Source organism: Symphalangus syndactylus, chromosome 13, assembly GCF_028878055.3.
Source record: "Symphalangus syndactylus isolate Jambi chromosome 13, NHGRI_mSymSyn1-v2.1_pri, whole genome shotgun sequence".
Classification (NCBI taxonomy): Eukaryota; Metazoa; Chordata; class Mammalia; order Primates; family Hylobatidae; genus Symphalangus; species Symphalangus syndactylus.
The window spans coordinates 58,645,650-58,672,821 of NC_072435.2; the positions used below are offsets into that span (position 1 = coordinate 58,645,650).

A 27,172-nucleotide genomic window follows, 5' to 3' on the forward strand; every position below is an offset into this window, starting at 1 on the left:
AGGGCCCACAGGTGAAGCCACTTAGTGCCTGATCTGTGTCTGGGTTGGGGGAGCCATTCGCTCAGGGGTGAGGGAGAGTGGAACGGAGCCAGAAAGGGAGGGGGTGCCGGGGAGGGAAGAGAATCGAGGCTGATGCTGGGGTGCAGGGGTGGCATGGGGTGTCCGGTGTGCCCAGCAGAGTGGGTCTCTGGAGAGGTGGGCGCTGGAGAGAAGGAGAGGGAAGGAGAGACGGGTATGGATGGAAAGGGAGAGGAAGCCAGGCTAAACCAGCGTGTCCCAGTGAGGGGCCCTGGGCTGAGTGGAGGAAATGGGTGCGGTGGAGGTGGGTTTGGCTGGGCACAGCCGGCACGTGGGGTAAGCGGGTGGGGCCGGTTGTGCGGGAGGCCTATCTGGGGCAAGCAGCCGAGGCCGACTGTGTCAGGCGTGTGGTTGAGCACGGGCAGGTGTCTGGCGGTGACCCTGCACGTCTGGTGTTTACCTGGCCCTGGGTCTGACGTGGACCGCGCCTGGCTGCTGGCGGGACAGTGTGTTATCTGCCTGCGGACGCTTCCGGCCACTTGGCCTGGGCCTCTGCCCTTAGCGCTGTGTTTTCCGGGCCAAGCCCCCCATCCCCCCTATCTAGTGCTAGGACTTTCTGGCTCCAGAGGTCACCGCGGCCGGGCAGAGGCTGCCAAAGCAAACCAGCCCCGTGACTTGTAGGAAGCCAGCGGGGGAGGGGCTGGGGCAGGATGAGCAAGGCAGGCGGGAGAGGCTGGGGCTGGGGTTGGGGCCCAGGAATTGGGCAGGGAATTAGCAGAGGTGCAGCAAGTGGCGGGCACAGCCAGGACCTGGGGCTGGAGGATGCAGAAAGGGCGGGGGGAAGGGGTCGCTGGGCGAGGGTGGAGTGGGCTTAGGGCAACTGGGGCCCTCCATCTGATCTCTTCTGGTCAGACCCCCACCCTTCAGCCTGCACTTTCTCCCTAAACCCCCATCCTCCAGCCAGACCTGTCCCTGTTCCCACATCCCCGCAGACGGGCACACCTGGGTCCCCCTGGAGGTCCAAGACGAGCCCCGTAGCGGGGCCCGCCTGGTCCAGCCCCCGCAAGCCCGGCCCCATCAGCCAGGTGGCCTCCAGCGCTGCCAATCGAATGGTCCGGCCCCTCCCCGCCCCTTCGCCCGCCCCTCGCCCAGCCCCCTCCTCCTCAGGTGAGGCAGCCTGGCCTAGCAGGCCCCACGCCACCGCCTCTGCCTCCAGGCCTCCTGCTGCTGCGGGGCCACCATGCTCCTGCCCAGGCCTGGAGACTGACCCGACCCCAGCACCACCTCGAGGCTCCGCCCCCACCTGCTGGACCCCAGGGTAAGGACAGGGGGCCCCAGACTCACGGTTCCAGCCCTGAGGACAGGGGTTCCCTCATCCCTCCACGCAGCCTAATGCCCACCTCCTAATAGAGGGGTTCCTGGGGACCTGAAGAGGGGGCACTGTGACGTCCCCCCAAGTACCTAGGTGTTCAGGCCTGCTCTTCCTTCAGACTCAGCGGTTAGGCCCCAGGCCTTTCCTCCCCAGACCCAGGAGTTCCAGCCCTCAGGCCCCTCCTCTCTCATACTAAGGAGTCCTGGCCTCCAGATTCATCCTTTGCCAAGACTTATGATTTCAGGTCCTCAGCTGTCTCCTCCCTCAAACCCGGATCCTCAGTCCCCTGCTCCACCAGGCTCAGGCATGGGGGTCCCCATCCCTGCAAATCCAAATCCAGGCTTCCCCCCACTGCTGGTCAGACACTGACCCCATCCTTGAACCCAGCCCAATCTGCGTCCGTGATCACGGCGTGCTCTGGCCAAGGCCCAGTCCCTACAGCCTGCCTGGATGGACGCCTGGGACTGGGGGCGCCAGGACTGGGCTGGGCTCCCCCAGGCCCTGCCTCCCCGTCCATCTCCTCACAGGTCCCACCCTGGCCCAGGAGGTCAGCCAGGGAATCATTAACAAGAGGCGGTGACATGGCGCAGAAGGAGGGTGAGTCCCCTTCCCTGAGCCCCAGCTTTGGCTCTGCCTGGTGCCCCGCCCTCTGTGCTCTCTTCTCTACCCTCTACTTTTCGGAGCCCCCTCTCTCCAGACACCCCTCCCAGATGCATCCCCACCCCCTCTTAGTCCTCCTCCACCTGATTAACTATTAACCACATTTTCTGTGTAGCTGTGCCACCACCAGCCTCCCTTCTACCCTATATGACCTTCCTGGCATGCTGCCTCAGTTTCCCCTCATCCCCCAGTGATTTCTCAGCTAACTCTGGACTTGTCCTCTACTGGGGCTGAGGCGGGGAGGCTGTAGCTGTCATGGTTAAGGACACAGATTTGGGTTCAAACACACAGGCTTGCATTTGAATTTGCTCTTGCTGTGTGATCTTGTGCAAGTGACATTATTCTCAGGGCTTTGGTCTCCCTCTGGGTCAAGCATGGATCCCAGTCCTCCCTCTGTGAGGTTGTTGAGTGCATGACACACACCAGGCACTGGCCTGGGGCTCTGCATATAAGACGAATGCCATCAACCAGAGCTGTCGTGACAGAGGTTGGCAGACTCAGAGTCCCAGAGACCCAGGACCCCCACCGATTCTAGACATTCCTTCACCTCCTGGCTCTGTGGGCAAAAGAGCAGAGGGAGGACTTTGGACTGGGCCTGGATGGATGGAGAGGGGAGAGACGGCAGAGAAACCACCATAAGGATGACAGAGAGAGACTGCGTCATGGAGTTGCTGGCCCTTGGGAGGCTCCGGGCAGCCCCTGGCTAGCCTGGCTTCCTTTCTACCTCTCACACATGGGACCCAGCTGGAGGGGCGCATGGAGGGGTGGCCTGTTCTTTCTGCCTTCCCCTAGCTGGGGCTGACTCCCTCTCTTCTTCCTGCAACCAGGCTAGCCGGGCTCAGTCCTGGGCAATAGCACTTTCTAGCTGTGTGGCCCTGGGCAGATGGCGTGTTCTGTCTGGGCCTCCATTCTCTCATCTGTGAAATGGAGAGGGTGACAGTGCATGTCCAACAGCGTGGGACGAGGCCTGAAATGCCAGGATGGGCAGGAAGCACTGGGTGTGTTGGCTGAAATGATTAGTTCAGATCTCTGGCCTCCTCAGGTCTCGGCACAGCTGGCAATTCAGACCCCAAACCATTCAGCTGTGGTCCAGAGGAAACTCAGGCTCCTAGTTACTCAGGAGATGGCATTGCACCCCAGCTGAGCAGGCGGATGACGGAGTCCAGCTCCTTGGGGACAATCTCTTTCCTGGAGCTGCCAGAAGGACAGCACCTGGGCTTGGGCCCATGGGTGAATGAGCCAGGGAAGAAAAGCAGAAAATGCCCAGATGGACAGAGATGGCCTGGGTACACAGAGAAACAGACACAAAGTGGGCTCTGGTGCCTCCCTGGCAGCTCCGGGCTGGTCTCGGAGGGGAGTCCTGCTGTCAGGGCTGGGGGTGTGGGGGTCAAACCTGGACACAGATACTGAAGGGTTCCGATTCTGCACTTACTTGCCGGGTGACCCGGGTTTGGTGGCTGCCAGACTTTGGGCCTCCTTTTCTCATCTGTAAACTGGGGGTGATGGCAATGGCACCTTCCTCGTGAACAGCTGCAAGGATTTAAGGATGCTGTGCGGGACTGGACGGGGTTAGGGTAGGGCGGTGCGTCCGTGTGTGATTTGGAGAGCCATTGTGGCTGCAGCGGCTGCTGTTGTTGGTGTCACTGTTATTGCTGCTGGCTTCTTGGTGCTGCCTGGGAACTTGGAATTAGAGGAGGTGATACTGGAGTTGCAATTCCAAGGATGCCAGGCAGAGGGAAGAGCAAGGCTCTTGCTCTTCTCTGGGAAGCTGGGAGGTGACACAGCGCTGGTGTGCACATAGCCAGTTGTGGTATTTCTGGAGGTGAAGTTGGAAATGGAGCTGGGTGGGAGAAGAGGTGTGCAAGCTGGACCAGGCAGGGGTGGGACTGTTTTGGGGAAGAGCCGGCTAATTCCTCGCAGTGCCAGGTCTCTCCACAAGGTGGCGCCAGTGGTTAGTCCCTGCTTCTCTTTGTCTAACTTGTATTTTACAAGTTCTACTCTTTGGGTTGCTTTTTGGAAGCTCTCTCTGGTGCCTGTTAATGACCCACTTGGTTGTCTGGGAATTGGGGGAAACATACTCCCAAATCTCTAAAAAGCCATGCTTATACCCTAGTGGGGCTGGAAATGCCAGGCTGAGGGACTTAAGCTGTCTGGGGGGTACTAGGGAGTCACAGAGGGTTCTATAGGTAAAGAGGGGACAAGTTGGATTTGGTGTCTCAGTAGGTTCCCCAAGCCTCCGTGTGGATGGTGCGCTAGAAGGGAGACTGAGCCCAGTGGTTGGATGGGGCCGGAGCAAGGTGCAGATGGACGGAAAGAAGGAACCAGGGGAAGGAGAGTCACTCAGGAGGATTGTCAGGCTGTGGGGGGAGGGGAATGTTATGCAGATGGGGATGGTCCTAGGAGTGAGGGCCTCTGAGACAGGACCTGGGAGGAAGAACATACTTGGGGAGACATTGAGGCCATTCTGGGACCTGGTAGGGCCAAAGGGACTAGGAGTTCCCAGGGAAAGGTATTTAAAAGGTATTTAAAGGACTGCAGGAGCCCTGACCTGGGACCTGGAAAAGGGTCTAGGGCTAGGGACAGAGGGGAAACTGAGTCCACAGAGGTGGGTGAGACAGACTTAGGGGCAGGGAGGAGTAGGGGAGGCTGCGGCCAGCCCTACAAACTCCGGATTTTACGGAGTAGATAGAGGGTGGGTGGAGACAGCAGCCTCAGAGATGGGAAGGAAAATCAGGTGCGCGTGGTGTCCCAGAAGTCCAAAGAGGAGAGCATTTATTCAGGAAGCTGCAGTCATGTAAGAGGAGGCCTGAGACACGGGGCCACCAGTTGAATGGATTTTCAGAGCCAGGGAGCCAAAGGTGTTACGTGTGGGGGTCTTTGCAGCCAAATGGTGGAGGCGGAAGAACTGACCTATGAGAAGACCCAAGGCATCCAGAGGGGCCTGGAGAAGCAGGGGCAGAGAGTCTCAGGGAGACGTGGGGGTGGGGGAGGTCTGGCTTACCAAGGGACATGGCCCTGCTGCTGGGATCAAAGAATTGATGATGACATGCCGCCTGTCCCAGTAGACATGCAGGGAGGATGAAGATGCATCCCATACCCTGGGCCAGATGAGGATGCTGCCTGTCCCAATAGAGACACACAGGGAGGATGCCTCTCATACTGGGGGAACCCCAGGATGCAGATGCTTCCTGTCCCACTGGAGGCGCTGAAGTCCTCTGAACCACACAGCATGGAAGGAGGTTCTTCCTCTCACCCTAGGAGACACATACATAGTGGCATTGCTTCCTGTCCCACCAGATGTGCCAAGGCCTCTAGGCTGCATTCTGCGTGGCCTAGAGCCCTGGCAGGCACAGCTGAAAACAAAGGAAGCAAGACCCGCCCAGTGGCTGTTGGGAGCCAAGACCTCCTGCTGGAACCTGGAGAGTGGTCCTGGGCAGAGTTGGGGGGCAGGCCTGAGAGCCCCTCGCAGGACAGGCAGGGGTCAGCCGGCAATTGTTGGGCTGGTCTGGCCCACTGGGGCCTCTTTTGGGGAAGAGAGTGTTTCCTCATGCCTTGATGGGAGCTACTGAGCTTTCAATTTTTTTTTTTTTTTTTTTTTTAGACAGTCTCGCTCTGTTGCCCAGGCTAGAGTACAGTGGTGCAATCTTAGTTCACTGCAACCTCCACCTCCTGGGTTCAAGCGATTCTCCTGCCTCAGCTTCCCAAGTAGCTGGGACTATAGGTGCCCGCCACCACACCCAGCTAATTTTTGTATTTTTAGTAGAGGCAGGGTTTCACCATGTTGGCCAGGCTGGTCTGGAGCTCCTGACCTCAAGTGATCCACCGGCCTCAGCCTCCCAAAGTGCCGGGATTACAGGCATGAGCCACCATGCCCAGCCTGAGCTCTCAAATTCTTAAGACACCCAGATAATGGCCACCCCAGGAAGGTCCTAGACCACTCCCTGCTCTGTTCCGGGTGCTGGCCTGGTGCCGGGCTCACCAGCCACACCACCATGGGTGCAGATGGGCGAGCTGGGAGCTCCTGCCGCCTTGGGGGTGCTTTGCAGCTGCCAAGGGCAGTTGAGCCCAAGCCAGGCCTAGCTGAAGGCTTTCAGCAGCCTTTGCTCTTTGGCCCTCTTATAATCCCTAGTGAAGATGTTGGCTTTTATTTATTTATGTATTTATTTATTTATTTTTTGAGATGGAGTCTCGCTCTGTCGCCCAAGCTGAAGTGCAATGGCGCGATCTCGGCTCACTACAAGCTCCGCCTCCCGGGTTCACGCCATTCTCCTGCCTCAGCCTCCCGAGTAGCTGGGACTACAGGTGCCTGCCACTGTGCCTGGCTAATTTTTTGTATTCTTGGTAGAGATGGGGTTTCACTGTGTTAGCCAGGATGGTCTCAATCTCCTGACCTTGTGATCCGCCCTCCTCGGCCTCCCAAAGTGCTGGGATTACAGGCTTGAGCCACCGAGCCCAGCTATGGGTTGGCTTTTAATCTCCAGGACCTCTTTGCCCTGGGAATAAAATCCCTTTTCCTGTGCCACCAGGCCTCCCCAGCTGGCCCCAGCCTTGGTTCCCACTACCTTCCCCAAGCTCCGGCCATCTGGCCGTCTCGATGGCCTCTCCAGCCTCTGACGTAACAGAGCCTGCTTATTCTTGCCTCAAGGCCTTTGCCTGTGCTGTTCCCTCTGCCCACAGTGCCCTTCCTTGCGGTCTGTGCATGGCTGGCACCTCACCTTTCAGAGCTTAGCTCAGAAGTCTCCTCTAGGGGAGGCCCTGTGATCCCTGATCCCCCTGCAGAAGCCCACCTGCTGCCCCAGCCTGCATGGTTTTCTTCACAGCCTCTGCCACAATCTGGAAATTATCGGGTTCATTTACTTGTTTCCTTGTTAATGTCTCCCACTCCCCACCTACACGCATGAGAACGTGAACCCCTGAGAGCCGTAACCTTATCTGTCTTCTTTGGGTTATGTTCCCGGAACCTAGAAAGGTGCCAGGCACACAGTGGATGTTCAGTAGGATGGTAAACAAATAAAGCTCCATTAAGCTGATGAAAAGACTGAGGGTCAGGCGCAGTGGATCACGCCTGCAAACCCAACACTTTATTTGGGAGGCTGAGGCAAGCAGATAGCTTGAGTCTAGGAGTTCACAACCAGCCTGGCCAACGTGGCAAACCCTGTCTCTACCAAAAATACAAAAATTAGCCAGGTGTGGTGGTGTGCGCCTATAATCCCAGCTACTCGGGAGGCTCAGAGTTACCTGAGCCTGAGAGCTTGAGACTGCAGTGTGCCATGATCGCGCCACTGCACTACAGCCTGGGCAGCACAGTGAGACCCTGTCTCAAAAAAAAAAAAAAAGAAAGAAAGAGAGAAAGAAAAGAAAAGAAAAGAAAAGAAAAGAAAAGAAAAGAAAAGAAAAAACTGAGGCTGAGGCTCAGAGAGGGGAGGGGAGTTGCTCAGGCCCACACAGCTCTAATGATTTATAAAGCATTTATAGAGAACTTGCTATGTGCCAGGCACTTCCGCACAGTGAGAGCCAGGATGGCTTCGTGGCTGTACACAGGGGACCTGGCATCAAACCTGCCCAGGGTTCTGGACACTGCTCTGCCTCTTCCAGGCTGTCACTGTGGGCACGTGACCCCACTTCTCTGAGCTATCTGAAAAACAGGAATCATAGTTGTAGGGTTGAAATAAGGACTAAATGAGCTGATGTATTTAGAGTGGTGCTTAGTACCTAGGAGGCATCAATACAATTTGGGCTATTCTTCTTCTTCTTGAAAATAACTTTAAATTATTATTTTTAGAAGTAGGTGCTCAGTGGATGCCCATTTAATAGATAAGAAAGTTGAGGCTCAAAGATATGATGGCACCTGCCTTAGGTTCCAGCTAGGAAGGGGTAGGGTCAATATTTTTAAATGAGGCTGGCCAGGCGCAGTGGCTCACTCCTGTAATCTCAGCACTTTGGGAGGCTGAGGAAGGAAGATCACTTCAGCCCAGGAGTTTGAGACCAGCCTGGGCAACATAGCAAGACCACGTCTCTAAAAAAATTAATACATAAAATAAAATCAAATGAGGCTGGCAGATTTTCAAGTGGAGGGGCAAATTTGATCTTGCAACTGGGTACCAGGAGAGAGGTCTGATTTAGGGGGTATCTAGGGGCAAAGCATCTAGAACAGCAGAAATAACTGAGGCAGTGAGGGAATGCCAGCGGCAAGGAAGAGAGCTACCAAGAGGGCAAAGGTTGGGGGTCACAGTCCCAAGAAGAGATGGCCCAAAGCAAAGACAGAAATACAAAAGCACAGTGTCACTGGGGAGGAGACATTCCCTAAGTGCCAGGAAAGTGCAGGGTGGAGGCGGAGACCGTGGCAGGTGGCCCGGCCATGCCCCCTCCCAGCTGGAACCCTGGGGGAGCTGGGCACCTGGTTGTTCACACGGCAGGGGAGGAACAACCCTGTCAACCGCCGGCCCCGGGTAACTGGGCCTGGGGAGGGCATGCTTGGGCATAATAAGTTAGCCCTGGGGGCAGGGCAAAGCTGGCCTCGGGCCCAGACCCTGCCGCAATGAGGACAGGCCTGGCTGTGGCCCCAGCATGGTGTCTGTTGCAGGTGGCCGGACTGTGCCATGCTGCTCCAGACCCAAGGTGGCAGCTCTCACTGCGGGGACCCTGCTACTTCTGACAGCCATCGGGGCGGCATCCTGGGCCATTGGTGAGAGCGGTTCCTGTGCCTCTGACCTCCCCTGGCCCCTGCAGCCTCCAGCCTGCCTGCCCTCACCCCTCCCTTCTCTGCAGTGGCTGTTCTCCTCAGGAGTGACCAGGAGCCGCTGTACCCAGGTGAGTGGAGCAGGCTGGGACCCTCTGGGGGAGCCCTGGAGGACATGTATATCTGGCGGGAGCTCAACAAGCGTATTTGTTGAATAAATGTACAAATGCATGTAGAAATGCTAATCATAATAGTGCATTTGTATCAAGTGCCTGCTATGTACCAGGCACTATTCTAAGCACCCCACATGTCTAACCCAGACTCTTTCAGACACCAGTGTATCACTCATGAGTGCCTCATAAAATTAAATTAGTGAGTTGGAAAACCATGTTTTTTTTTTTTTTAAATATGAAATAGATTAGATTACAGACTATCACAGTGCATCTCTCAGTAAGTAAAGGTTATGCTAATTTTTGTTTGTTTTTTTTTTTTTGCACTCATATACATATAATCCCACTGCATCCCCACACTGTGAGGGTGGGACTGTTATTCTCCCTGTTTTACAGATGGGGAAACTGAGGCTTTGAGCAATGAGGTAGTTTGCCCCAGACCACAGAGCTATGGGCTACATCAGGATGTAAAAATGTGTTTCTTACTGCGGGGCATGGTGAAAACATGTTGGGGAGGCATGGTATAAATTCAGTGGGCCCTTCTAACTCTCTTAGGAGGTAGTTTTTTTATTTGTTTGTTTAAAAAAAAAAAAGTCTTGCTCTGTCACCCAGGCTGGAGTGCAATGGTGCAGTCTCAGCTCACTGCAACCTTTGCCTCCCAGGTTCAAGCGATTCTCCTGCTTCAGCCTCCCAAGTACCTGGGAATACAGGCATGTGCCACCATGCCCGGCTAATTTTTTGTATTTTTAGTAGAGATGGGGTTTCACCGTGTTGGCCAGGACGGTCTCGATCTCCTGACCTTGTGATCCACCTGCTTCGGCCTCCCAAAGTGCTGAGATTACAGGCGTGAGCCACCGCGCCTGTCCCTGGTGTTAGCTCCATTTTACAGATGTGCAAAATGAGGACCAGAGAGGACATGCAGCTGGGGAATGAGGGGCCAGGAACAGCTCTTAGACTTATCCACTGTAGGTGTGTCTGCAGGCATGTGGAATGAATGGCCACACAAATAAATAGATAAAGAAACTAACTGTGGGATGAATGAATGAATCTTCCCAAATGCCAACTTCAAGCTGCCATTCCCTGATGCAGGACAGCAGGAAAAAAGGGGAAGTTGGGTGGTGGGATGTATTTTTCGTGTCTATGAGCCTCATCTAACTCCATAAAGGATTCAGCTCACACTAAAATCAAAAATGAAAATCCAGACAAGAGAAGCCAACATCAACATTAATCATCATTACCAGCACTTAGCATTTGTATGCACCAGGCAAGGCCTTGGGACCTTATGGTATCAACTCATTAAGTCTTCACAACAACCTGTTTTTTTCTTTTCTTTTTTTTCTATCTTTTTTTTTTTTTTTTTTTTTGAGATAGGGTCTTGCTCTGTTGCCCAGGCTGGAGTGCAGTGGCACGATCTTAGCTCATTGTAACCTACATCTCCCGGGCTCAGGCAATCTTCCCATCTCAGCCTTCTGAGTAGCTGGGACTATAGGCTAATGCCACCATGCCTATACAAAATTATTTTGTCAATAACAAAATTATTGTTATTTTTATCTTTTTGAGCCGGAGTCTTTCTGTGTCGCCCAGGCAGGAGTGCTGTGGTGCGATCTCGGCTCACTGCAATCTCCATCTCCCAGGTTCAAGCAATTCTCCTGCCTCAGCCTCCTGAATAGCTGGGACTACAGGCACGGGCCACCACGCCCAGCTAATTTTTGTATTTTTAGTAGAGACGTGGTTTCACCATGTTGGCCAGGATGGTCTCGAACTCCTGACCTCAGGTGATCCACCCGTCTCGGCCTCCCAAAGTGCTGGGACTACAGGCATGAGCCACTGCACCCAACCTCATTTTTTAAATTTTTAGTAGAGATGGGATCTTGCTATGTTGCCCAGTCTGATCTTGAACTCCTGAGCTCAAAGCAGTCCTCTCAGATCAGCTTCCCAAAGTGCAGGGATTACAGGTGCGCACCACCACAACCCATTTTCCTACGGGGACGCTGAGGCACAGAAAGGCTGAGTGACTTGCCCCAGGTCATGGAGCTAGTCAGTGTCAGGGCTGGGATTTGAACCCAGGCAGCCTGCGTAGGAACTGTATATGATGTCTACACTTGATTGCTTGTTAAAAAATAAAATAAAAAAATAAAAAGAACAGCTGAATTCATTGCCATAGTAAAGACTAACATATGCCAGGCCCTGGCGGCAGCCTTAACCCAGTAGGCCTATGAAGTTAGGGCTGTTACATCCCAACATTTTGCATTTGGGGGAAATTGAGTCCCAGTGAAGCAAACTGACTTCCCGAGACCACACTTCAGATAAGAGACAGAGCGAAGGGATCACACCCCTGCCAAAAGCCCCTCTGTGACAACACGTAGCATTGAGATAAAATCCCAATCCATCACAGGCTCCAAGGCTGCTAGTGTGGAGGCCCCTCTCCACCCCCACCTCACACTGGCTTCTAGCACCCTCGGGGCCCAGTCCCTCACTCAAATGACCTGCTCACACAGAAGTCTCTACTCACCCACTTCTTTCTAGCTCACACCTAGAGGCAAATTTCAGTTCTGCACAGTTCCTTCTGAGCTGTGGGGCCTCCCACCAGTCCCTACCCTCTCCGAGCCTCAGTTCCTCATCTGTGAGATGGGGGTAAGAAGAATCAGTGAGAATAAGAGGAGATAAAAATCTGTGCAGTACTTGGACGGGGTGCGGTGGCTCACCCCTGTAATCCCAGCACTTTGGGAGGCCGAGGCAGGCAGATTACCTGAGGTCAGGAGTTCGAGACCAGCCTGGCCAACATGGTGAAACCTCATCTCTACTAAAAACACAAAAATTGGCCGGGCGTGATGGCGGGCGCCCGTAATCCCAGCTACTCAGGAGGCTGAGGCAGGAGAACTGTTTGAACCCGGGAAGCGCAGGTTGCAGGTTGCAGTGAACTGAGATCACACCACTGCACTCCAGCCTGGGCAAGACTCTGTCTCAAAAAAAAAAAAAAAAAAAAAAAGGCTGTGCAGTGCTTGGCTCTTAGCCAGCACAGTGGACATTGGCTTTTGTTTCTCACTCTTGAAATTCTTTCTTGAAATTTCTTGAGCAAGATCTTCCTGGACTTCCAGACTCTATGGTCTCTCACCCTATGGTGGTGTCCCTGCCACCCCAGTAAAACCCTCCTCACTCACTGTGAATTATTTACTCCTGGCGAACTCCAGGAGGGCAGGGACCTTTTATGGTCAGACAGTGCCTGGCACATAGTAGGTGCTCAGGAAATCCTTGAGTTATGAATGCACCCAAAGCCAAAACACTGAGATGAACTAGAGAGCCATGGGCCTCCAGCTGGAAAGAAGTGAGGTCACCACTCACACCTGGCTCTGGCCAGCGCCACACCCCCGCCCTGCAGAGGTACTTGGGTTTTTCAGCAACTCAGGGAAATGATGAAACAATCAAACAAACAAAAACAACCCCAAGCTTGTATCCCCACCTCGTTTTTTTTTTTTTTTCTGGGATTTTCACACTTCTAAATATATCCAACAACTTGGCAGGCACACTGGGTGACCCAGAACATCCTTTTTGTGTTGCCTGAAATGATAGGAACAAGAATAAAGAATTTAAAAGTGAGAAACAGCAGCAGAGAGTGTGACTTTAAAAATAGCCAGAGGGGACATTTGATGTTCTCTCCCCACTCCCATCTCCCCCAACACACATCTATAAAGTGATTTTTTCCCCCCTAAAACCTCACACTTTCTGGAAATCACATTTCCAGAGCAGTTAACCGTCATTTTAAAATAAGAATCCACCCCTCTCCCCGCCCCAGCTGGTGTTTCAAACTCCAAGCCTTGGCTTTCATGGGGTGATGAGGACCCCCCAGCTAGAGGTGCCAGGCATTCCCTGCCCCAACCCCAGAGCAGGAGACTGTAATTAAGGCAGGCCAGGCCGGTGCGGTGGTTCACGCCCGTAATCCCAACACTTCGGGAGGCCCAAATGGGCAGATCACTTGAGGTCAGGAGACCAGCCTGGCCAACATGGCAAAACCCCATCTCTACTAAAAATACAAAAATTAGCCAGGTGTGGCGGCTGGTGCCTATAATCCCAGCTATTTGGGAGGCTGAGGCATGAGAATCGCTTGAACTCAGGAGGCAGAGGTTGCAATGAGCTGAGATCGTGCCACTGCACTCTAGCCTGGGAGACAGAGCAAGACTCCATCTCAAAACAAACTTAAAATAGAATAAAATAAAATAAGAATCCACCCCGCTCCCCACCCCAGTTGGTGTTTCAACCCCGAGCCTCGGCCTTGGAATTCATGGGGTGATGAGGACCCCATAGCCAGAGGTGCCAGGCATTCCCTGCCCCAACCCCAGAGCAGGAGGCCATCATTAAGGCAGGCCAGCCAGGTGGCTTTTCAGTGCTGGCTGTAGCTGAATATATTAGGCAGGGAGACAGGCAAGGGTTTATATGAGACCCACAGAAGGAACAGGGAACATGCAGGTCTGGGTTCAAGTCCCAGTTTTGCTGGTTAGCCGTGTGCCCCTGGGCAAGTTTATTCCTCTGAGGCTTAGTTTTCCCATCTGTAAGGTGGGCATAGAAGTGGTCACTATTGGCTGGGCACGGTGGCTCACGCCTGTAATCCCAACACTTTGGGAGGCCGAGGCAGGTGGATCACCTGAGGCCAGGAGTTCGAAACCAGCCTGGCCAACATGGTGAAACCCTGTTTCTACTAAGAACACAAAAGTTAGCCGGGCATGGTAGCACGCGCCTGTAGTCCCAGCTACTCGGGAGGCTGAGGCAAGAGGATCGCTTGAACCTGGGAGGCAGAGGTTGCAGTGAGCTGAGATCACACCACTGCACTCCAGCCTGAGCAACAGAGCAAGATTATGTCTCAAAAAAACAAAAACAAACAAACAAACAAAAAAAACAGAAGTGGTCACTATCTCCGAGGATGGTTGTGGGATTCAGAGAGCCACTTGGATAGGATGCATAGCATGGGGCCAGCCCACTGACACCCCCCAGTAAACGTAGCCAGTGCTATTATTACTGTGCTGTTGTTTAACCCTTCAGAGGGGAAGTCTCTTGAGAGGCTGTCCAGGGCAATGTTAAAAGCTTGGGGTTTGAAGTCACTCAGACCTGATTTCCAATCCTCTCTCCCTGCTTCTCGTGCACTTGGTGATGTTGGGGAAGCCACCTCACCTCTCTGAGCTTCAGCTTCCCCGTCTGGAAATTGGGGATGATCTTAGTGGCTCCTGGGGTGTGCAACGAGGCCTTGGTTGATGGTGAGGCAGAGGTAGCCCAGCCCTGGGCACACAGTAGGTCCTCAGCTGGGGAGAGTTCTACTTGGAAGTCCTGCTTCTCCTTGTCCCGACCTGCGGGGCTGTGGGAAGACACCTCAGCTGGTGTGTGGCCTCACCAGGTTCCTTCTAAGAGGATGCAAAAGCAAGTTTTCATTTGACTCAGTTTCCCAGAATGTACTCTCAGAGCCCAGGCCAGGCAGGAGGCTCCTGAGAAAAGGACAAAAAGGTTGGGCACAGGCCGGGCGCAGTGGCTCACACTTGTAATCCTAGCACTTTGGGAGGCCGAGGCAGGTGGATCACGAGGTCAGGAGATCGAGACCACGGTGAAACCCCATCTCTACTAAAAATACAAAAAAAAAAAAAAAAAAAAAAAAGGTTGGGCATGGTGGCTCATACCTGCCATCCCATCCCAGCACTTTGGGAGGCCAAGGTGGGAGGATTGCTTGAGGCCAAGAGTTTGAGACCAGCCTGGACAATATAGCAATACCCTGTCTCTACAGAAAAAAATAAATTTAAAAGGTGTTTTTAGCTCAGGCTTTGCTGGGTTCTAACCTGGCTATTGTCACTCAGCTTTATCCTAACATAAAAAGGTAAACAAATTAGCCGGGTGTGGTGGTATGCCCCTGTGGTACTAGCTACTTGGGAGGTTGAGGCGGGAGGATCGTTTGAGCCCAGGAGGTTGAGGCTGCAATGAGCTATGATTGTGCCACTGCACTCCAGCCTGGGTAATGGAGTGAGACCGTGTCTCAAAAAAGAAAAAAAAAAGGTGGCAGGGAGAAGGAAAGGAAAGGACAAAGAGGTTCACAGCTGATCTCTCCCCGAACCTGCTCCCTCCGTCCCAATCTCTGTCAGCCCCATCTTTTCAGGCTCAGGCCAAACCCCTCGGTTACCCTCCCAGTTCCTCCAGTCACCCATGAATCAGATCTTGCAGGAAACCCTGTCAGCTCCACCTACAGAACCTCTCCAAAATCTGAACTCTTCTCCCCCTCCACTGCCCCCACCCTGCTCCAGCCCCCTTCCCCTCCCTTCTGGACATCCCAGAGCCTCCTTCCTGGCCTCCCTGCTCCCATCCCTGCCCCCCAATCATATCCCACAAAGGGGATATGACTCACTCACTTAACCAGCAATTCTGGAGGGTCTTAAAACCTGGCTGCCTCAAGAGGCTTTAAAATGTTATCGGATGGGGGCCGGGTACAGTGGCTCATGCTGGTTCCCCATTTGCAGCCAGAGGGAGCTGGTGACCACCTGAGTCAGGTCAGGGCCCTCCCCTGGCTGCACCTCACACCAGGTACCAGCAAAGCCCTGATGTTGCTCTATTTCTAGCTCCCACCTCATCTCCCCCTCTCTGGGTCACTCTGCTCCAGCCTCCCACTGTTCCTGGAGCACTCCCCCAAGTACCCCACACCAGCCTTGGTATCTTTGCACCTGCAAGTCCCTCTGTCTCCGTGCTGATCTCACACACCTCCTGACACTTTCTCACCTCCTGCAGGTCTTTGTTCCTGCACCACCTTCCCAGGGACGCTCTCCTTGCAGCGATTGAAAAGTGCAACCTCACCCCACCCTCCATGCCAGCACTCCCCTCCCTCGATGGCATTTTATTTTTCTCTGTGGCCCCTTCCTATCTTGTGACACATAATATATCCTACTTATTTGTCCCATTCTTGATTTGTCTCACCTACTGGGCTTTGAGCTCCACAGGGGTCGAGATTTTTGTCTGATTTGTTCATGGCAGTGGTGATTTGTTCACTGCCTAAAATAGAGCCTGGCAGGTACAAAATGTTTGGTAAATAGAAATCAATACCCCAGGGTCTGTGACCTGACTTAGGTGTTAACAGATTCCTCTGAGGTGTGTGGGGAGCAGACTGAGGGGTTTCAGGGGACATCTGTTCTCACCACAAATTGCCCCCCAACCAGCCCCAGACATGAACAGTCTCCCGGGAGCTCCCTCTAGCCTTCTCGTATATCCCAGCCCTGCCTCATGTCACAATTTTTAATGATGTGTTTGGCTGGGTGACATTTTATGGCCATCTGTCTCCCTATCCCCCATAATATGGTTTGCCGAAAGCAAAGCCCAGGACTGTCTTGGCCATCTGTGTCTCCAGCATCACCCCTCACTGGGCATGGAGTACATGTCCAGTTAACGCTTGCTGAGTGAATGAATGAATACTCCATCCTCTGCTTGGAGAATTATGCACTTTAGCATATTCAAGGCTCTGACAAGTCCTGCATAAAAGATCATTATTGTTTTCTTTCTCTCTTTCTTTCCTTCTTTCCTTCTTCCTTTCTTTCTGACTGTAGGATATTGATTATCAATCTGGCAATAGTCAAGATTGGCAATCTGGTATATTAGTCAAAGGTTTTCTGCCTACAAAAGACAAAAAGAAAAAATAAACTGGCTAAAAACAAAAGGGGAGATGATTAACTCGCTTAACCGACAATCACAGAGGTTCTTCAAACCTGGCTGCATCGAGGGGCTTTAAAATGTTATCAGATGGGGGCCAGGTGCGGTGGCTCACGCCTGTCATCCCAGCACTTTGTGAGGCCAAGACAGGCAGATCACTTGAGGTCAGAAGTTCGAGACCAGCCTGGCCAATGTGGTGAAACCCCATCTCTACTAAAAATACAAAAAATTAGCCAGGTGTGGTAGCACGTGTCTGTAGCCCCAGCTACTCGGGAGGCTGAGGCAGGAGAACGGCTTGAATCCGGGAGGTGGAGGTTACAGTGACCCAAGATTGCACCAGTGCATTCCAGCCTGGGTGACAGAGCGAGACTCTGTCTCAAAAAAAAAAAAAAAAAAAAGTTATCAGATGGGAAATGAATTCCGATATTAAAAATTGATGTTTATTTTACTACATTATTAAAGTTATTTTTCATAAAACATAGAAGGGTAAGTTTAAGAAATGAGAAGTATTTATACCAAAACTATTAAATATTATTTAATTTAAACATATGTCTTGTTGGACAAAGAATTCAAAATTTCCATTAGACAGGAAAAATAAGTTCAAGAGATACATTGAACAACACCCATCTCGATTATAGTTAATAACAATATATTATATACTTGAACATTGCTAAAAGATATTTTAAGGGTTCTTACCACACACAAAGGGTAGTGCATGTGTTAATTAGCTTGATTTAGCCATTCCACAACGTATACATATTTCACATCATCTTGTACACCATCAATGTATATAATTTTTGTCAATTAAAATAAATATATATTTTAAGGCTGGGCGCAGTGGCTCACACCTATAATCCCAGCACTTTGGGAGGCCGAGGCAGGCAGATCACCTCAGGTCAGGAGTTCGAGACTAGCCTGGCCAACATGGTGAAACCCCGTCTCTACTTAAAATACAAAAAAATTAGCTGGGCATGGTGGTGCATGTCTGTAATCCCAGCTGCTCGGGAGGCTGAGGCAGAAGAATCGCTTGAACCTGGGAGGCAGAGGTTGCAGTGAGCTGAGATTGCGCCATTGCACACCAGCCTGGACAACAGAGTGAGACTCTGTCTCAAAAAAATAAATAAATAAAAATAAAATAAATACATATATATATTTTTTTGAGATGGAGTCTCACTCTGTCGCCCAAACTGGAGTGCAGTGGCATGATCTCGGCTTACTGCAACCTCTGCCACCCAGGTTCAAGCAATTCTCCCGCCTCAGCCTCCCGAGTAGCTGGGATTACAGGCACCTGCCACCACGCCTGGCTAATTTTTGTAGTTTTCGTAGAGATGAGGTTTCATCATCTTGGCCAGGCTGGTCTTGAACTCCTGACCTTGTGATCCACCCATCTCGGCCTCCCAAATAAATACATATTTTAAAAGATAGAAATCACTCTGGAAGGAGAGTTAATCTGTTCGATATAATAATAATAATACTCCATATAGCTATGGAAAAGTTCATATGAAGAAACCAGGCTATGATCTACAGACTGGCAACAAATTTGTTCTTCTATTTTCCATATGCTGTCTGTGTATATATAAAGTGAGAGGTCTTTTTATATGAGTTAAGAGTGTGGCCAAAGACAAATGTAAAAAGACAAATGACAAACGTACTAATAAACAGCTTCAGTTTCTCCACAAAAAATACAATAATAAAATGTTATCAGAAATCTCTTGGCTCTCCTCCACGTTAGCTTACTTTTTCCCTCAAGAGAGTGAAGATGACCCTTAACAGATCCAGCCTCATGTGCTGGATTCTCTTGGGAACTTGGTTAAATGTTTTTTTTTCTTCCCAAATGTCCAAGTTACCTTCCAGACCTGCAGCTCCTGAGCAGCCAATTTAGGACTTCTAATGGAGAGTGAAGTTCCCCTGGTTGGCCGAGGGGCCGGCCACAGCCCCAAGGCTGCTGTTCATTGGTCCGACCTGAGTCCTTGAGTCTGGCAGAGTGCCATGGCGCTCTGTAATCCCACCTGTAATCCCAGCATTTTAGGAGGCTGAGGCAGGAAGATTGCTTGAGCCCAGGAGTTCGAGACCAGCCTGGGCAACATGGCAAGACCTGTCTCTACAGGAAAAAAAAAAAAAAAAAAAAAAATACAAAAATTAGCCAGATGTGGTGGTGCACGCCTGTGGTCCCAGCTACTCAGGAAGTTGAGGTAGGAGGATTTCTTGAGTCTGGGAGGTCAAGGCTACAGTGAGCCAAGATCACACCACTATGCTCCAGCCTGGGCAACAGAGCGAGACCCTGTCTTAAAAAAAAAAAAGTCCTCAAGTCATGATTCCAGATGCAATCGCAGATGTGGGGGCTGCAGCCCTTTGATGGGCTGGGGTTCACGTCAACACCACATGGCTGGAGCACAGGCCAGGAGGGGCTCCGGCTGGGGAAGCGCATGGGGAGCCTGGCTGTGGGACCCAGGCGGCCCCGGGCCCTGTCGCCCTGCAGTGCAGGTCAGCTCTGCGGACGCTCGGCTCATGGTCTTTGACAAGACAGAAGGGACGTGGCGGCTGCTGTGCTCCTCGCGCTCCAATGCCAGGGTAGCCGGACTCAGCTGCGAGGAGATGGGCTTCCTCAGGTACTGGGGGCCCTCGGAGGGGTGGGAGCCGGGAGGGGTGGGGGAGCAGGCCTAACCCCTGCCCCGCCCAGGGCACTGACCCACTCCGAGCTGGATGTGCGAACGGCGGGCGCCAACGGCACGTCAGGCTTCTTCTGTGTGGACGAGGGGAGGCTGCCCCACACCCAGAGGCTGCTGGAGGTCATCTCCGTGTGGTGAGGAGGGCAGCGGGCAGATGGGGCAACACCTCGGACCCCCAAGGCACTCCCTCTCCCCGTTTTCCTTCCACCTGTCTTAACTGGTCTCTATTTCCTTTCTTTCTGTGTCTCCAATCCCGTCTCTCCCAGTGATTGCCCCAGAGGCCGTTTCTTGGCCACCATCTGCCAAGGTGAGACCCTAAAACTCAGAACCCTCTCCTTTAGGCCCTTGGGGAGGCCACGTCCCCTCAAGCTCCCCAGGATGGGGCCGTGTACTTTCAGACCCCCTAGGGCAGGGCCAAGCCTGGGCTCTGGGGACCTGGGCTCCAGTCCCCTGTCGCCGCCCCAGGCTGACCCCTGTCCCACAGACTGTGGCCGCAGGAAGCTGCCCGTGGACCGCATCGTGGGAGGCCGGGACACCAGCTTGGGCCGGTGGCCGTGGCAAGTCAGCCTTCGCTATGACGGAGCACACCTCTGTGGGGGGTCCCTGCTCTCCGGGGACTGGGTGCTGACAGCCGCCCACTGCTTCCCCGAGTGAGTGCCCCCCATGGCGCTGATGAGGGGGAGGCAGAGGATCGGAGAGACGGTGGGGAGGGGGACGGATTGTGCCCAGGCAGGTGGCCACCCTCCACCCCTTTCCCTGGTAGGCGGAACCGGGTCCTGTCCCGATGGCGAGTGTTTGCCGGTGCCGTGGCCCAGGCCTCTCCCCACGGCCTGCAGCTGGGGGTGCAGGCTGTGGTCTACCACGGGGGCTATCTTCCCTTTCGGGACCCCAACAGCGAAGAGAACAGCAACGATATTGCCCTGGTCCACCTCTCCAGTCCCCTGCCCCTCACAGGTAAGTCTGAGGGCTGAGCCTTGGGGCTTGGGGACCCGAGGCCAGGAGGACAGAGGAGGGGACCAGGGGCACAGGGGAATCAACTTATGGTTCAGGCATCCCTGGTGATAAGGGGAATGATCTCGAGGGAGCACAAAGTAGGCCTTAACTATCAACAATCAGTGCAGCCAATTTGGAAAACTTGCCAGCATTTCCCCAAGAAGTAAACATAAACTTACCATTGGACCCAACACTTCCACTCCTAGGACAGGAGGTATATACCTAAGACAAATGGAAACTGTGTCTGCACCAAAACTCGTACATCAATGTTCATAGCAGCATTATTCATAATAGTCCAAAGATGGAAACAGCCCAAGAGTGTTTCACCGGACAAATGCATAAAGAAAATGTGGTATATTGGCTGGGCGCAGTGGCTCATGCCTGTAATCCCAACACTTTGGGAGGCCGAGGTGGGTGGATCACGAGGTCAGGAGTTTGAAACCAGCCTGGCCAATATGGTGAAACTCCATCTCTACTAAAAATACAAAAATTGGCCTGGCGTGGTGGCACACGCCTGTAATCCCAGCTAACTCGGGAGGCTGAGGCAGGAGAATCACTTGAACCCGGGAGGTGGAGATTGCAGTGAGCTGAGATCGCACCACTGCACTCCAGCCTGGCTGACAGAGCGAGACTCCATCTCGAAAATAAATAAATAAATAACAAAAAAAAATGTGGCGTATCCATATAAAGGGAGAATATTGGACCATAGAAATGAATGAGGTACTGATTCATGCTACCACAAGGATGAACCTTGAGAACAGTGCTGAATGAGACAAGCCAGCCACAAAGGCCACGTGCTGTAGGATGCCACTTGTATGAAATGTCCAAGGCTGGGCACGGTGGCTCATGCCTGTAATCCCGGCACTTCGGGCAGCTGAGATGAGAGGATTGTTTGTGCTCAGGAGTTTAAGAGCAGCTTGGGCAACATAGCAAGACCCCATCACTTAAAAAAATGAGCTAGGTGTGGTGGCGCATGCCTGTAGTTCCAGTTACTCAGGAGGCTAAGGCAGGAGGATCACTTGAGCCCAGGAGTTTGAGGCTGCAGTGAGCTAGGATTGTGCCACTGCACTCCAGCCTGGGTAACAGAGCAAAACCTTGTCTGTTATAAAAAGAAGAAGAAAGAAAGAAAGAGAAAGAAAAGAAAGAAAGAGAGAGAGAGAGAAAAAAAGAAAGAAAGAAAGAAAGAAAGAAAAAGAGAAAGAAAGGGAAAGGAAAGGAAGAAAAGAAATGTCTAGAATAGGCACATCGGTAGAGATAGAAAGTTGATTGATGGTGGCAGGGTGGGACGTGGGGATGGGAGATTGGGAGGTGACCGGTGAAGGACACAAGGTTTCTTGTCTGGGTGATGAAAGATTCTAAGTCGATCATGATGATGGTTGCACTTGTCTGTGACTATACAAAAAGCCAGTGACTTTTGCCTTTAAAAGGAATTGGGTAATATGTAAATAATAGTTCCATCAAGCTGTTACCAAAAAACTAATAAAATGAAAAGAAAATGTGTTAAAAAATGAATGAATCAGATTTAGAAAGTAAGTTAGGAGTCATTCCCTCTGCAATTCCCTGGAGTATTCCCTTGGTCTTACTGAGACTCACTTGGGTGCCAACGTGTCCTTAACACCTCTCCAACACGTACATCATCCTTTTGGATTAAAAGCAGGACCTGGGCTTCAGAGTTCAGCAGGCCGCAGTGTAATAATAATAAAAATAGGCTGGGCATGTAATCCCAGGCCAAGGCGGGGGTATCGCTTGAGCTCAGGAGTTCAAGACTCGCCTGGGCAACATAGCAAAACCCCATCTCTACGAACAATAAAAAAAATTAGCTGGCCGTGGTGGTGCGCGCCTGTGGTCCCAGCTACTTGGGAGGCGGAGGCAGGAGAATCACCTGATCACCCCGGAGATCAAGGCTGCAGTGAGCCATGATCGCACCACCGCATTCTAGCCTGGGTGACAGAACGAGACCCTGTCTCAAAACATAATAATAATAACGGTGATAATGACGATCATGAAGTAGTAATAGCGAGTAGTATTCGAGTTCATGATCGAGTACTCGAGTATAGCCAGTTCATGATCGTGAAGTAGTAAAAGGGAGTAAGGGAGTACGTGATGCGTGTGCACAACACAGTAAAATAATCTGGTAAACATAGCAGTGAACACCAATGCTGGCACGCAGCCTCCTGTGTGCCAGGCACCATTCCAAATATGTCCTGTGTATGGACTCGCTTAGTTCTCACAGCAACCCCAGCACACCCTGGTAAGGGGGGTTCTCTTAAGATCCTGTCTTCCACCCGGGAAAAGGTCCCAACCCAAAGAAGGCAAACAATGCCCCAAATTCGTACAGCTGGTGAACGGCAAAGATTTGTGCCCAGGTGGACTGGCACTGGGATCTGTGCCTGTGGCCCCCACGCTGTGGTGACGGAGAATCCAGGGCCATGTTGGGGTTGGCATTATGTTTATTTTTATGTTTATTTTCTTTTTCATGATCTGTGGTACTGGTTTCCTATTGAAGGGAGTGATACATGCTTTTCTTTAAAACCAAACCCTGTCCTGACACGGTGGCTCACGCCTGTAATCCCAGCACTTTGAGAGGCTGAGGCGGGCAGATCACTTGAGGTCAGGAGTTGGAGACCAGCCTGCCCAACGTGGTGAAACCCCATCTCTACTAAAAACACAAAAATTAGCCAGGTGTAGTGACATGCACTTGTAGTCTCAGCTACTCTGGAGGCAGAGGCAGGAGAATCACTTGAACCCAGGAGGTGGAGGTTGCGGTGAGCCCAGATCGTTGCCACACCCTTCTCCTTAGTGAAAAGAGTGAGAGAGTTAATATTGAAGTAAGGACGCGTCTTTGAGAACACAGGTAGACAGGTGGAAGCGGCTGGGGTTTCAGACACAGGGCTGAGGGTGTCACAGCATGGGCTTCGGGGTCAGATTCAGGTATTTGCCAACTGTGTGATCTTGGACACATGGCTTCACCGCACCGTGCCTCAGTTTCCCTTATCTGTAAAATGACTTCCTAGGGTTATTGAGACAATTAAAAGGGTTAATATGAGTAAAGAGCTTAGAGAACTGTCAGCACATAGTGAACACTGGTAAATGTTAGCAGCAGTTGCTACTGTTGTTGTTTAATACTTGTACTAGTTATATGAACACTTGTTGTTTGCCTAGCATGCAACTCAATGACTCACCAATTTCTCACTACAACTTCTGGGGATAAGTGATTATTATTTCCACTCTACATCTGAGAGCTCTAAGACTCAGGCAGGTGGTGTCATCAGCAGGCAGCAGGCAGCAGGCAGCAGGCAACAGGCAGGGCTGCCAGGAACCCTTGCATAGGTTGTGCACTGCACAAGGACACCACATCTCAGGGTTACCATTCTCTCTGTAGACCTGTGTATTTATTATTATGATTTTCTGCCAAGTGGAAGTCAAATGTCTCAAGATAGGAGTGTCTCTCTGTCTCTCTCTCTTTCTTTCTTTCTCTCTCTTTCTTTCTTCTCTCTCTCTTTCTTTTTTTTGAGACAGAGTCTTGCTCTATCACCCAGGCTGGAGTGCAATGGTGCAATCTTGGCTCCCTGCAACCTCTGCCTCCCAGGTTCAAGCGATTCTCCTGCCTCAGCCTCCTGAGTAGCTGGGATTACAGGCACCTGCCACCTGTAATACCAGTGCTTTGGGAGGCTGAGGCAGGAGGATTGCTTGAGCCCAGGAGGTCGAGGCTGCAGTGAGCCATGTTCCTGCCATTGCACTCTGGCCTTGGTGACACTGCAGGCTTAGAAATGAAAACAAGCTGTGTTAAAACATATTTGTTATGAAACTTTGGACACATGACTTGGCCTTATTTTCCCCCTCTGTAAAATGAGATAATACAGACCCTACATCTCTGGGCTGATGAAACATTAAAGAAAATGGTGCAGGAAGGCGCCTAGTATGTGATGAGCTCTCAGTACATGGCGACTTCTGTTGTGGCTTTTTTGTTTGTTTGTTTGTTTGTTTGTTTTTGAGACAGAGTCTTGCTCTGTCACCCAGGCTGGAGTGCAATGACGTGATCTCGGCTCACTGCAACCTCCACCTCCTGGGTTCAAGTGATTCTCCTGCCTCAGTCTCCCGAGTAGCTGGGATTACAGGTGCGTGCCACCATGCCCGGCTAATTTTTGTATTTTTAGTAGAGATGAGGTTTCGCCATGTTGGCCAGGCCGGTCTCAAACTCCTGACATCAAGTGATCCTCCTGCCTCGGTCTCCCAAAGTGCTGGGATTACAGGCATGAGCCACTGTGCCCGGCCTATTATGGTTGTTTTAAAAGAATAGAGGGCAGGGTGTGTTAGGGGTCATGGTAGCTGCTGGACAGAGGTTTGTACCAGGTGGGGCAGGCCAGCGGGGGCTGGACCAGCATGGTCTCTCTCACAGAATACATCCAGCCTGTGTGCCTCCCAGCTGCTGGCCAGGCCCTGGTGGATGGCAAGATCTGTACCGTGACGGGCTGGGGCAACACACAGTACTATGGTGAGTCCTGTCCTCTGCCTCCGATGCCACCGTTTGGGAGACTCTGACCTGGGCTGGGGTTGGGCAGTCTGGCTGGTTGGATGAGTCTTGACCATGAGGATTAGGGATGCTGAGGGGAATGGGGTGCGCACCAGGAGGGAAGGGAGGTGTGTACACCCCCCAGCTCTGGCCAGCCTTGCCCGCACACCCCCAGGCCAACAGGCCGGGGTACTCCAGGAGGCTCGAGTCCCCATAATCAGCAATGATGTCTGCAATGGCGCTGACTTCTATGGAAACCAGATCAAGCCCAAGATGTTCTGTGCTGGCTACCCCGAGGGTGGCATTGATGCCTGCCAGGTGAGGGACTCTGTAGGGGCAGCCCCCTGGCTGCTGCCACCCCAGGGATGGAGACGCAGGGGAGTGGGTGGTCGGGCTTCCTGTCTAAAAGCTTGAGGATTCTGGGGCCACAGCCCATGTCATCCCGGGGGGTCCTCCTGTCCAACCACCTTGGCCTCCAGCCAGACCTCCCTCTCCCCTCCCAGGGCGACAGCGGTGGTCCCTTTGTGTGTGAGGACAGCATCTCTCGGACGCCACGTTGGCGGCTGTGTGGCATTGTGAGCTGGGGCACTGGCTGTGCCCTCGCCCAGAAGCCAGGCGTCTACACCAAAGTCAGTGACTTCCGGGAGTGGATCTTCCAGGCCATAAAGGTGAAAGTTGGGCCCAGATGGGAGCCAGGGTGGGGATGTTTGGGTGTCTCATGGGGTAAGGGAGGCAGAGATTTGTTTTAGGAGACCTACGCTCAGGCCTAGAAGAGGGCCCCCCTTGGGAACAGATGGACTTTGAAGGGTTCCTGGCGAGGGGAAGCCAGTGGTGGGATGTGGAAGCCTCTCAGACCTCGGGAGCCCCCAGCTGTCTTTCCCCAGACTCACTCCGAAGCCAGCGGCATGGTGACCCAGCTCTGACCGATGGCTTCTCGCTGCGCAGCCTCCAGGGCCCGAGGTGATCTCGGTGGTGGGATCCACGCCGGGCCTAGGATGGGACGTTTTTCTTCTTGGGCCTGGTCCACAGGTCCAAGGACACCCTCCCTCCAGGGTCCTCTCTTCCACAGTGGCGGGCCCACTCAGCCCCGAGACCACCCAACCTCACCCTCCTGACCCCCATGTAAATATTGTTCTGCTGTCTGGGACTCCTGTCTAGGTGCCCCTGATGACAGGATGCTCTTTAAATAATAAAGATGGTTTTGATTAATGCGGCCTCCGAGCTTACAAACGTACACAGCAATGAGGACATTTTGGCAGGAGGGAAGAGAAGAATTAGGACCTGGCGCAAATCAGACAGAGAGTGTGGGTCCCTCAGTTCCCACTGATTTGAGATTTAAGATTTTAATTGGTTCACTTAACTGGAATTTTCCTGGAGCAAATTGGCTTCAGGTACAGCTGGATCCAGCTGCTCTCTCAAATCTGCATTACTCTGTGTTAGCTTCATTTCCAAGCAGCCTCTCCTACAACCAGAGAGAGATGGTCCCTTCCACACAAACTCTTTCCCAATCACTGCAGAAAAAGTCCCAGGCAACAAAAAAAAAACCCCAGGCCCAGCTCCCATTGTACAGATTTGGGTCACGTGATCATCCCTTGGCAAATCACTGTGCACCGGATGTATGGGGTAGGGGTGGAGCAGGGTGGAGTGGGAGGAGCTAGGCCTTCAAGAACGATGTGACCTGAGTATGGGAGTCCCAAAGGAAAACAGGGTGCTAGTTCCAGAAGTGGAAATAGATGCTCAGTGAGCAAAAAAGACATCTACCTTGAACCAACACGGAAAATGGGGCCCTGTAGGGTGGAGACAGGGGCGCTAGACGCTGGGAACACAGGCTGAGACCCTTCCCCCCACCCCTTTCTCCCTCTGGGCAGTTTCTGGGGAGGGAACCCCCTTCTTTAGAGCCTCTACAGAGCCTCATGCAGCCCTGATGGCCACCAGGGGGCACTGCTGCCTCAACATTGTGACACATTACGGGGTTTCCTGCCTGAAGTCGGCCACGTGTTGCTGAAAACCTGCTGTTCTGCTAAAGAAAGGCTCAGCGGGGGGGCCTGTTCACCATGACTTTAAATAATAACAATTATAATACATCACCCATCGACCACCGCTCCCAAGCAATTTCCTTTTTTTTTTTTTTTTTTTTTTGAGACGGAGTCTAGCTCTGTCGCCCAGGTTGGAGTGCAGTGACGTGATCTTAGCTCACTGCAACCTCTGCCTCCTGGGTTCGAGCGATTCTCCTGCCTCGGCCTCCCGAGTAGCTGGGATTACAGGCGGTGCCCCACCACGCCCGGCTAATTTTTGTATTTTTAGTAGAGACGGGCTTTCACCATGTTGGCCAGGCTGGTCTCGAACTCCTGACCTCAGGTGATCCGCCCACCTCGCCCTCCCAAAGTGCTGGGTGTCACGAGCGTCCATATGAAGAGACCACCAAACGGGCTT

The 27,172-nt window shown here is 52.5% G+C and overlaps 1 protein-coding gene across 1 annotated transcript; it reads left to right on the top strand.

Annotated features, from left to right (window-relative positions):
- The first annotated feature begins 157 nt into the window (after positions 1-157).
- HPN (hepsin) lies at positions 158-25,948 on the top strand. The gene is made up of 13 exons (XM_055239611.2): positions 158-1,336; positions 1,935-1,987; positions 8,634-8,735; positions 8,819-8,860; positions 19,044-19,173; positions 19,245-19,367; positions 19,500-19,540; positions 19,718-19,883; positions 19,997-20,187; positions 24,626-24,721; positions 24,915-25,057; positions 25,243-25,407; positions 25,624-25,948. The coding sequence occupies exons 1-13, from the start codon at positions 1,128-1,130 to the stop codon at positions 25,660-25,662; spliced, it is 1,500 nt and encodes a 499-aa protein (XP_055095586.1). The 5' UTR covers positions 158-1,127; the 3' UTR covers positions 25,663-25,948.
- The last annotated feature ends 1,224 nt before the right edge of the window (positions 25,949-27,172 follow it).